Source organism: Pinus tabuliformis, chromosome 7, assembly GCF_031772625.1.
Source record: "Pinus tabuliformis cultivar Carrire ecotype Pingquan chromosome 7, CPIR1, whole genome shotgun sequence".
Lineage (NCBI taxonomy): Eukaryota > Viridiplantae > Streptophyta > Pinopsida > Pinales > Pinaceae > Pinus > Pinus tabuliformis.
This window is the reverse complement of record NC_142293.1, coordinates 10,194,503-10,206,788: the sequence shown is the minus strand read 5'-3', so window position 1 is coordinate 10,206,788 and position 12,286 is coordinate 10,194,503. Positions and strand designations below refer to the sequence as shown.

General features: G+C 39.7%; 1 protein-coding gene across 1 annotated transcript in view; it reads left to right on the top strand.

Annotated features, from left to right (window-relative positions):
• The window catches only part of LOC149244875 (keratinocyte-associated-like protein), a 77,534-nt gene that overhangs the window by 24,755 nt on the left and 40,493 nt on the right, over positions 1-12,286 (top strand). Inside the window, exons 3-4 of the mRNA XM_089457580.1 lie at positions 10,930-10,981; positions 11,080-11,146. Of these exons, the coding sequence (XP_089313706.1) occupies positions 10,930-10,981; positions 11,080-11,146 (119 nt within the window). The remainder of the gene's footprint in view (positions 1-10,929; positions 10,982-11,079; positions 11,147-12,286) is intronic.

Below are 12,286 nucleotides of genomic sequence, written 5' to 3'. Positions count from 1 at the left end.
TAGACTTGGATAAAGGATGGTTCGATGGATAGACATTTCCTTGAGGGAAATGGTCCAGTTGAGGACATACTCCGGGTATCTTAGGGGGAGTATGTACGTCAGTGAGGCGGTGTGGTGTCCCATGGAATGTCTCCCAACATTGTGCTCCGATCTTGTGGAGAGATAGAGTATACTTGTCAAGGCTTTGGTAATGTGACAATGTTGGCTATGATGATATTATCATCATTGATGCTTATCAATCTAGATCCATTCTTATGAAAATATTTCAACTTGAGATAGACATATTGAGTCATTATGAGTATCTCCCTAGTTAAGAGGGAGTGTTGGAAATGTAACTAGATTCGCTCTTAATAATGATTTTTGTAATAATGACATTGTATATTTTATATAAAAGAGAAAATGAATTTTTATTTATTCAAGCATGGGTTTCATGCTCAAAGTCTAGGTCAAAGCATGTTCTTCATGCTTCTAGGGCTTGTTGAGTCAAAGAAGAATTTTTGTCATGTATTGTAGTCCTATTTGGACTTGTAACAAAAGAAAATCATTATTTTTGAGTCTAGAAAGTCATTTTGTCCTCGAAGATCGAGTCGGCCCTGCCAAGGATAAGCCGGCCTAGGAGAGGCCTATTCAGCCTCTTGAGATGCGTATATATGAGAAGGGACTTCGACTCATTTGGACAGACTTTACAAGTTTGATTTGAAGCAAGAAGAGAAGGCAATCTAGAGCGAAAATTCAAGGAGGAAAGGAGAAGTCAAGCAAAGGAAGAAGACCTAACTAATCTAATCTTTTCTGCCCACACGTGCGATTGAATTAGGGTTTCTGTGAGAGTTGTAGGGCTGAGAGTTGCAGGTGCGAATTGCAGACCTAAAGTTGCATGACCAAAGTTTTTGATAAAAGCAAATTTTGGAGAGTTTGAGCTTTGTTGACTTTGATGGACTTTGACTTGTTTGGAAGAGATCTTATTGGAGGGATGACTTGGTGCTTGGAAGGAATCTTAACTTTGGTCTTTGGGTCTTGTAGGTCTCATTTTGATCTGATTCTATAAGAAGAGGATTGTTCGGGTTTTCCCCAATTGTGGGGTTTTGCCCTGGCATGGAGCGTATATCTTGTGTTCTTGTGATCTTCATGCTTTGGTAATTGCTTGATGAAGAGTAAATAATGAAGTAATAAAAGGCAAAATTCACAAGTAATTATCGAGGAAAATCAACCTTAATCTACAATGTCCTTGATTTTTCAACAAAACTAGCCCATCAAACTGCGAAGATTTAGTGGCAGCAATTTATGTTGCAATCTTGCAACTTTTTTCCTTCGATGAGAATGATTTGGTAGGCTTCATAATGATTACCTGACTTGGAGGTGGGCTGTGAATCGTCTTATTTCCATGGATCAAATCTTTTCTTCCTGTAATTTCGGCCACCCCAAGAGGCATTTTTGCTATTGCATACCCTTTTCCATGTTCCTTGAAGTGCTCCTTATAACCAGTGTGACTTGTGCTTCTTCCCTTAAGCTTTTTGGAAGGATATACTACTACAATTTGCTCTTCTTCATGGTCCCAGTTTGCACTAGTAGTCTGATCTATACATGTTGTTGTATAGTTCTTGAGCTGAGGGTGAGTAATTCTAGCTGGTTTGTTATGTGTAGTTCTCACGAGTTTCTTCCTGAGTGTAGATTTGGGGACAAAGTATATCTCATTTTCATAAAAGATAATCTCGTTTCCCTCTTTGTACCTATCATCATGTATGAGTTCGACCAATACTTCGCAAGCAAATTTATTCTTGGAGTACTCTACTAAGAGATGGGCTCTCCATTCTCTCAAGAATGTTTTATGTTCCATAGTCTCTTCATACTTGAACTCCTTAGATTGTAAGCTGTTACATGTAGTTCTGCAAGCTGACCTGCAAGAGACTTCTCCTTGTTTGGGTACAACCTCACTGGGCTGTGACAATTCGGGGATCCCCATTGGTCATGCCTCTTAGCACTATCTTACTGCCGTTTGGATCTTGGAATTCAATTTCCATCACTTGGTAGTTCATTAAGATCTTTCCAACGAGTATAACCATTGTACTCCCAACACCACATTAGTATTGGCCAATTCTATTACATAAAAATCATCAGTAAGTTTATACTTATCTAATGCGACGCTCAAACATGGAACTACTTGGTGCATGTCATATGATATCCGTCATCCACCCTCACTTCGAAGCCCTCAAATTCTTAGGCGGGGATGGCTCTTCTTACCACTACGGCTGCATCATAAAGTTGTATGTTGCTCCACCATCTATCAATGCTATGATTCATTACCCTTGTATGTCACCCTTGATCTTGAATGTGTGATATTTAGGAATCCCTGAGAGAGTGGCGATAGTACCTCCTTCAATTCTTGGAAGTGGCTTCCTCGTTGCTTTTAGGGGTGGTGCTTCTTCATAAATGCTAAGCTCCTTGCTTGGTGGCTGTGTTGTATCACTCTCACTATCGCTATTGGGTAGTACTTCAATGTAGTGAATCTTACCCTTTCCCAAACATCGGTGACCTGGTTCCCATGGCTCTTTGCAAGTGAAACAAAGCTTCTTTCTTCTAAGCTCGTTTTGAGTCTCTTCATCCAATTGATCCTTCTTGGTTTCGTTGTCTAGAGATATCTTCTTGCCCTTGTCTTTTGGAGGGACTTGTGGCATGGGTGGAGTTTTCACTTTTGGTGTTGCACCTCCTGTATCTCGAGTCTTCTTGGTGGCGTCCTATAGTGTCGTAGGATTGAATGCCTTAACTCAGTCTTCTTGATGGCGTTCGGATAATCCTTTTGTGAAGAGGATGATTAGTCTTTCTTCAGCTATGTCTGTGACCATGACTGCAGTTTGTTTGAAACCTGCGATATACTCTTCTTGCGATCCGGTCTTTTTGAGTTGTGTGAGCTTTGTAAAGTGTATATCTAGGTTCTTTTGATCAAATCTATTTATCAATCTTTGCATAAAGTCTACATAAGAAGTGATGTTTGCATGCCCCAATGTAACCAATCCATGATGGCACCACTCATGTGATTCTCCTTCTATGTGTTGTGTCGCGAATTGAATAGTGTTTGCTTCTAACATTGGATTGAGCCTAAAGTAGGTGTCTAATTTTTGCACCCAATCTTGTTGAACATTTAGATGATCCATCAAAAGAAGGGAGGGATAGTTTACTTACCTTGCACATTAAATCAACATTACGCTGCCCCCTAGGTCTATTTCTGTATTTAATGTCGCTGTATTCTTGGAAAGTCATAGCTGCTTGGGTATTCTCTTTTAGTGCTGCATACTCGTGAAAGTAATCATCACAAGGTTCCACTGGTTGCCCTGTTGTGTTTGAGTAACAACATTGGAGGAGCCAGGGTTATGGATGTCGCTTCCTTTAGTACTAACCCTATTACCTGCATTCAATCCACTGTTACCAAGATTATTTATGGTTTGGACAATAGCCTAGGTCATCTGTTGTTGTCCTTCCAGTAGCACGTTGGTCATTGTGTTGTTGCTGGAGTATTGCATTTAGTTGGGCACAAGTATCCTGTTCCCCTTACACTTTCCTATCCCCCATAGCTGGCTTATGGGTTTTCCTCTTTCGTCTTACAATGACGTTGCTCGTATCGTCTGGAAGCATACAAGGCTCATGCACTCACGAGCTGGCAGGATGCTTTTGCTTTGATACCACTGTGGTGTCCTAGGAAAATTTCTGCCCTAGGGTTTACGATAAAATATCTTTGCTGATTCAGTAGTGAATCAAATAACTCATTCAATAGTATAGTATAACAAGATCCATAGTAATATAACTGTTCATTTAACAATAACAATACCATTGCTCCGTCAACAACAATATCACTGTTCACTGAACATATTTAGTGCAATAGTTCACAGTATGGTAGTTCAACCAATCAAATACAGTTCCAACTTCAACAGAATGTAACTAACCAACAATTGTATTGACCTAAATTTCCTGCACAAATATGCAGACTATTAGTGGTATATAGCTTGGACTCCTTTGTAAGTTCATATCAGAGAATTGATGGAATAACCTCAGGCTAAATCTGCTATAGGAAGATTATTGGTCAAGCCTGAATTCCTCAAGATGTCAATCGATTCTGTTCCAGGATTTGTGGAATCCGTCTTCTACTCACCTCAGGAGACTCCTTCGAATCCATCTCAGGGTTTGTACCAGTGAAGCACGACCCGCATAAAACTCACAGGTAAGGACGTGTCCGATGCTGGGCTGGGTCACCCGCATAGAACCTGTGGTCTAGACCCGGACCTGGCGGGTTTTCCATAGGATTCAGCCACCTGTATCAAACCCGCGGGTAGCCCATTAAACCCTTATCGGACCTGTATAGGACCCATCGGGCATGAAAAGGCACAAACAGTGCAGAATTTCATTTTTTTTTTTGGAAATAAGGTGGAGGGAAAGGGAAATTGGAGGGAAAAAATGCTTTATAAGCACCTCTCTCCCTTCCATTTCTCATTCACTTGTCATTTGAGTGTTTGGCTAATTTGTGTGAGTGTTGAGAGTGAAGCTAAAGGAGGCTGAAGGAGTTGTTGGAGGAGGCTAAAGGAGGCTTCATGGGATTAGACTTAGCTTTAGGTAGGCTTCATGAACCTAGTTAGAATGTTTTCCATGCATTCATTTTTGTTTTTATGTTTGCAATTTTTTTTTATTTATTTTTGTTTTTGGGGCTGCCTGTGGCTGAGTTTCTCAGTGACACAACCAAAAAAAATTACAAATTAAAAACAAAATTCAAAACAAAAAAAAATTAAAAACCAAAAAAAAATTTAATTTTTTTTTTTCTTCTAGATTTTGTCACCATGCCACCAAAGGGTTTCAGGCAGTGTCGTGATCCGGCATGGGCACATGGTCAATGAATCATTGCCGGTAATTGACCATAACATCAAGTGCAATTATTGCAATGCCACAATGCATGCAGGCATAAACAGGCTGAAATACCACCTAGCTAGAATTCTTGGAATGGTGTGGGATGTTGTCCAAGTTGCCCTGATGATGTCACTACTGAAATGGTAGTTGCTTTGGAATCCATTAAAGAAGCAAGTTCTAAGAGGGCAAGAAGGAACGATGAGATTGTTGGGATAGGTAGATCTTCATCTTAGAGTGAAACACAGTTTCAAAGTCCAGGTATTGGTAACTCCTCTTCAAGTGCTATGGCAAATAGGAGTATAACTGCTTCTTTCTTCAGTCCTCGTACAACTCCAGGATCTCAACCAACCTTGGACAGTTTCAAGGAAAAGAAGAGGAAGGAGGTAGATATGGCAGTGAGGAGGTTTTGGTACCATAAAAGTTTTTCATTCAACTATGCAAAGTCTTATTTTTATCAGCCCATGGTGGATGCCATTGCAAGTGTTGGCCCTAGATACAAAGCCCCATCTTATAATGCACTTAGGGGGAAAGAGCTAGATTAGGAGCTTGAGTGTGTCAAGGAACAATTGGAGAGCACCATGGAGATTTACAGGTTGTACAATTATGTTTGATGGGTGGACAGATTAGAGGGGTTGAACAATAATAAATTTTGTTGTAGCTTGCCCTAAAGGAAGGAACCATGTTCCTAAAATCCATTGATGCATCTGCAAATGTAAAAGATGCACATTTGATTTTTTCGTTGTTGGCTAATGTGGTGGAGGAAGTTGGGGTTGCAAATGTTGTCCAAGTAATCACGAACAATGCAACAAATTGTGTGGCAACTGGAAGGTTGCTTTGTGCCAAATATCCCACCATTTTTTGGACTCCATGCGCTGCCCATTGCATAGACTTGATGCTAGAGGACACTGGGAAGTTGGAGTGGGTGCAAGATGTTGTGCAAGAATGCAAGCAAATTACCAAGTATATTTATAATCATGCTTGGGTGTTGAACCTTATGAGGGAATTCACACAGGGTGAGCTTAGTCGCCCAACTGTCACACAATTTGCTACAAACTTTCTTTCCCTCCAAAGCCTTTTGTATGAGTACCAAGCTTTGAGAAGAATGTTTTGTAGCCAACAATGGGTATTTTGGAAAGATAACACAAAACCAGAAGCAATGTTTGTGAAAACATCTATCTTTGCTGATAGTTTGTGGGACAAAGTCACTGAGATTGTCAGCTTCACTGAGCCCCTTGTGAAAGTCTTGAGATTGATGGATGGAGAGAAACCAGCAATGGGATATATTTATGAGGGCATGGACAAGGCCAAAGAGGCCATCAAGACTTTCTATAGGGGAAATGAATCTAAATATTTCCCTATATGGCAAATTATTGATTCCAGGCGGGACATGCAACTACATTCATCATTGCATGCAACAGGAGCATATCTCAATCCGAGCTTATTCTATAATGAGGGGTGTAGCATTCAAAGAGATCCCGAGGTGATGAGAGGTGTCATGATATGCATTGATAAGATGTTCCTGGATCAAGATATTCAGGACAAAATCAACATACAACGAGATATTTACAAGGAAGCATCTAACATGTTTGGATTCAGCTCAAGCCAACGTCTCAAGGACGAGAAAATGCCTTATAAGTGCAAATTGTTAGAACTTAGCTTGTAATTTTGCTAGTTCTCTTTTATATGTTTGGCATTGCGAACTGATAATCTTTGTTGTTATATTTTTATAGCTCATTGGTGGATAGATTGTGGCACTGAGGCACCACAATTACAAGAATTTACCATCAGAGTTCTAAGTCAACCCTGTAGTGCCTCTTCTTGTGAGTGCAATTGGTTAGTGTTTGAGGCTTGAGCACATCCACAACAAAAAGAGAAACAAGTTGGAGCATGAGAGGTTGGAGAAGTTGGTTTTCATCTACTACAACCTTCGAATGCTCACAAAACAAGTGCAACCAAAGGATACAGATCCAATTTTATTGGATACTATTGATTTAGAGTCTGATTGGGTTGTGGAGGAGGAGGCCCCTGATTTGAGTTGGCTTGATGAAGAGACTAAGGATCTCTCCAGTTTGCCATCTCAAATGGAGATTCCAAATACACCTGCCTCATAGTTGCTTCAGCCTTCCGATGTTACCGCTAGCTCCACGAGGTCTTATTGTAGGCCTGGTCGTCCTTTGAATGCTCACAAAACAAGTGCAACCAAAGGATATAGATCCAATTTTATTGGATACTATTGATTTAGAGTCTGATTGGGTTGTGGAGGAGGAGGCCCCTGATTTGAGTTGGCTTGATGAAGAGACTGAGGATCTCTCTAGTTTGCCATCTCAAATGGAGACTCCAAATACACCTGCCTCACAGTTGCTTCAGCCTTTCGATGTTACCACTAGCTCCACGAGGGCTTATTGTAGGCGTGGTCGTCCATGAGTGATGAGACTCAAGATTGTTATGAGACAATCATTTATCATTTATGACATATGTATTTGAATTTTGAACTTGCTGACATTTTTGATTTTAATTATGGAATCACGAGCCCTTTTCTTATTCAGTATCTAAATGTTTTGCTTACAAAAATCGAATATGCTATGTTGTACTTCTATAGATATGAGATGATGTTATGAATTATTGCATATATTGTGGTTTTTATAACTTATAAGGATTGGAATTGTCATTAGTTTCTTTTTTGTGCTTAAAATTTACCATATTTTAAGTTTTTGTTTGTTTGTTTGTTAATCTAATTTTTATTGACGAGTCTTATAAGGGTCGTTCCCGAGTCTTATACAAGTCGACAAGTCAATGCCTTGACAAGTCTTATACAAGTACGAGTCGTGCAACATTGGGTGGGATCACCTCCACTGAAACTAGTCGAAGGAGAAATGGGGTCTTAAAACCCTCAGAGCCTCAGGCTCAAGGAAACAGAGACAAATTGATCCAATCCAATTATGCCTCAAATGATTCTAACCCTCTTGTATTTATAGATTTCTTTGAGGGGATCTTTCTCCTTAATTAATTGAGTGGGTTTCATAGCAAACCCAAACTTTGGGATTGTTTGCCCCAGCTGCCCCAAAACTGGCCTTCCACTGCCCAAACGTTGGGTATTTTGGGGTTTCCCCCTTTATCAAGGACTATAGCGTACATGGATTGTTTGGCTGCTTCGTCTCTTGGGCCAATTAATCCCTTGGGGACATTACAATTTTATTATTGATGTTTTTATAGTTTTAATATTTATATTTTCATATATTTAAATTTAAAATATTTGGGGCAGGGTCCCTGATATCAGCACCCTCTGTGATTCCCTGATATTGATGGAATGTTGCTTCACATAGATATATGTGGTGACACTATTTGCTATACAAAGGGCATATATGATTTTTCAGTTTAACAATACATCAGATGGCAATATGATAATCACTGATAAAGCATATGTGCTACGCACCATGGATTATTGCATACCTTAGATTGTTTTTCACAGAAATGGCTATATTTTGTATTAAAAGGAGTTGAGGCTGAACCAGACAATGAGGAAATACAAAAATGATACAAAAAGGTGACTACCTATTATCAAGAAGATGCTGTTCTCCAGTGAATTTCCTAGGACATCCGACTTTAACTCAGTGAAAATGACCCTGACAGGTAAATTTCCTAATAAACTAAGATAACAAGACTAAAACTTTGCAAATAACAAAAACTATAAATTTTGCCTATCTGGGCCTACCTGAACTTCCATTGTGGATTCCTCAGGGTGCCCATCAGTTTCCACTTGTTCCATGAGGGTAAAAGCTACGAGTGAGGCCTCTTTTTCATAGCAGAGTGCATGGCATGTGCTTCTTCAGAATGTGCTCAAAAGAGCCCACTTTTGGGAGGATCACCGATTGACACACATCAAAGGGCAGGGAGAGTGAACTGCCTGTTGTGGTAATTGCAGAAAGGATATAATCCTATTAACCAGTGCAGTCAATGCCCCTAGCTTGATATCAAGCTTCAAATACTGCTGTTATGAAATGGTCACAAATGCAGAGAATTCCTTTTCTGCCTCCCTGAGCTTGAGCAATTGTGATGTTGTTTCCATGGTGCAGTGGTTACACTCCTCAGTCCACCGACTACACTTCATAGTGGAGTTCACTACAATGCTTTTTACCTCGGCTATCTCTCTCTCACATCTTTGCAAACCAAGCTGAACCTCCTTTAGGTCTTACAATACACAACAACAATTTCTGTAGTGACAATGGCTCATTTCTGCAGTAGATTGATAAAATTAGGCCAAAAGGGGAACCGCTGTGACCAGCAGAAACCAACTACAAGCCAAAGGCCTCCTCTTTGTGTTCATGCTGCGAGAAAACTGATATCAGAATTTGGGTTGAACTTTGTCAACAACAGCCAAACCTCCCACCTAAAAAACTGACATTCGCTTTGACAGGGATTCAGTACTATCCATGAATTCACATGCTGTTGAGGATGTAATAAGGAATTGTGTGGACAGTTGTTTGAATTCCCGTGCCCTGCTATATAGAATAGAAAGACACATGCATCTTGGAGGATCCTGTCATAAATGTGCTATATTAATTGCAGGGGTGTGAAGATTGGCACCTATCCATTTACATTGAGATTCCCTCTTCTAACTTGTTGTGTTTTTTGTTGGCCACCTTGTTTGCTTCTGCAACAGCTAGAAGGAGGAAATCTGTGTGATACAGAGACTTAGATCTTAGGTCCTTTCAATAATGCATGTGAGCCTGATATTTTTTGAAAAACAGTGCTGAGTTATAGATTTGATAATGATGGCAAAATTGCCAATCACTGTCATCTGGGTCATTTCTCTTTCCTTGAGAAGGGAGAGACCTTCGATACACTGCCCAGGCCTCACCTTCGTTGTTAGTCAATGCCCCCAATCCCCAAACAAATTTCAAGTCTTTCTGTCCTCAGGGGAATACATACCTTAGATTAACGTACTTGATAACCATCATAATACTGGGGGACATTATTCCTGTGCAGCATATACATGCAACCTAAGCCGCATGATTTGCCAGATTTGATGAAATAAGTTTGAAAATGAGCTAATATGAAAACAAGAGATAAAATTTGGCCAACTTCACCAATTATTAATGAGAATAAAGAGAAAGTGTTTGTCTATTACCTGTTGCCATGTTGCCAAGTTGCCATGCACTAATTATTATTCACTGCTTTTTAATTATCATATACTTTTTCCTTCCTGAAATGACTGCCACTGTGGAATGTATGCCCTAGAAGGGTGTTATAAGCATCATCGGTGCTCACTGCTTTGTTTTTGTTTTCACTCTTCTCTGTCGGAATGTGCCTGTATGTTGTGGGTTGCCCATTCATCATTATGGGGAAGGATCAGCACATGTTCTTTGACATACCTGCATCCTCAATGGTGAGTAGGTTGTCTCACGAATTTAAAATTTGATTTGTGAGAGAGAGAGAGAGAGAGAGAGAGAGAGAGTTTAAAAGGTAAATAACACATATAATTATTATCTATATATCAGTTGAATATATTTATATACACATACGATAGGAGTGTCAACTATAGCTAATCCAAGGGGTTTAGCCCAACTCATTGCCAATGTTGTCAGGCATTTGGTTAGGTCTTGTGCCAGTAAGGGCCTTTTAGAAATCCCTTGGGTGAGGTGCATTGGTCTGTGGATGGGTTCACTAGGGCTGCCATCAACAAATGGTTCGAACCAATGAGGTTTTCCTTGAAAAATGAAAGTAACTTCTATAAGTTTGAAGCTTTTATATATATATTCAAATTTTGATTGAATTTAATGACAAATTTTATCTGGTGATTTTTTTCTGAATTTAGTTGCTGTCGAATTTGAACATGAGCATGGACACCAATCATGTGACATAGCATGCAAACATAGTTCACATAATTGCTGCATAGCTTATTCTTTTGTTGAGAGTCTGGATAATTCCTAGGTTGTCAATGAAACAATAGTGCACTGAAAAAAGAAAGAAAAATTATAGCGAGTTATGAGCTGGTTATATGATATACCTCTCTGACCACTTATGGCGTGATGTCTTGTGCAGTTTATTGGGAATTTCCAGGAATCAGTGGGTAGTAGAACTGGATGGGGAGCTGGTAAGTTTGAAACTTCCTCTTTAAATTTAACTTTGATCACATTTGTTGTTATATACTGATTAGTTATAACTTATTTTATTTTCCATTGCTACTGTTAGTATTTTTGGCAGAATCTATTGCACTTGTGGCCGCTAGTACTGTACACAGAGTCTGCATTACTACTTGGTAAGTTTCTTGACATGTTGTTTCGATATTTAGACTGATTTTTGTGAAACGGAATGGTTATTATGCTCGCTATAGGATGTATCCCTAGAAGTAAGATCTGCAATTTCATTATTCTCCATTAAGCCTGTTGCAAGCACTCAAGTTGTAATCACTGAACTTGGACTCGGGATTCATTTCCAATAAATACCACCTTTGTTGGTCTTGTGATTGTTGAAAATGTAGCGAGCAAGGTCTTCTGGCTTGTGCCTTAGCCAGTGAAGACCTCAAATTGTCTTCACGAGTTAGAGTTCAGTTAGGACGAGCTATTTCCAGTTTAGTGAAATAATCATTAACATGCGTAGAGTTGGAGCTTCAATTAAGTGGAAGTCTTCATCAGTTTGACTACAGAACGAGGTGGCAGTTAGCAGTTTAATTAGAGTGAGTTAGTCTTCAGTGTTGATTGAATGAAAGGCGTGTTAGTCGCCAGTGTTGATTGGAGAGAGCATGAGTTAACAACTCCAGTGATGATTGGAAGGAGAGTGAGTAACACTCTCAGTTAACTCGCTCTTAGAGCTCGAGTTTTAAATTAAGTTGGGCCTTGCTGCATGGATCGAAGTTGACCTATAAAGAGAGGATGAAGCCACAAGTAAATTACAATTGTTTTGTGTACAAAGGTTTGTGACAAGAGAAAGCTCACGAGATTGTTTGAGAGAGCCTTGATTGTGGAGCATAGGATTTGTGTCCTAAAGAATAGGAGGCACAAGTGCGCTAGAATTTAGGAGAATTGGTTGTGCGCAGGTTGTGTGGAGCTGGGGTCCTAAAAAATAGGAGCTCAAGTGTGCTAAGAAATAGGGCCAAGAGTGCGCTAGGAAATAGGAGATCAACGCAAGGAATAAGGGGACCAAGTGTGCAAGGAAGGAGGAGCATAATTGAAGCAAGACAACAAGGTTTGCAGAGCAAGTCAAGGAGGTAGTAGAGGATCAATTGTGTGCAGGAACTAAGATCAAGTAGTGATTAATGGATGCCAAGAGCAATTGTATTAGCTAAGATTTGTGTGAGAAGCAGAACACTTCTTAGAGAGACAGTTTGCTTTTTAATAGATTCAATTGCTCCAAGACAATCAATAAAAGTGTGTCAATTTGTGCATGTGTTTTTGTTTTT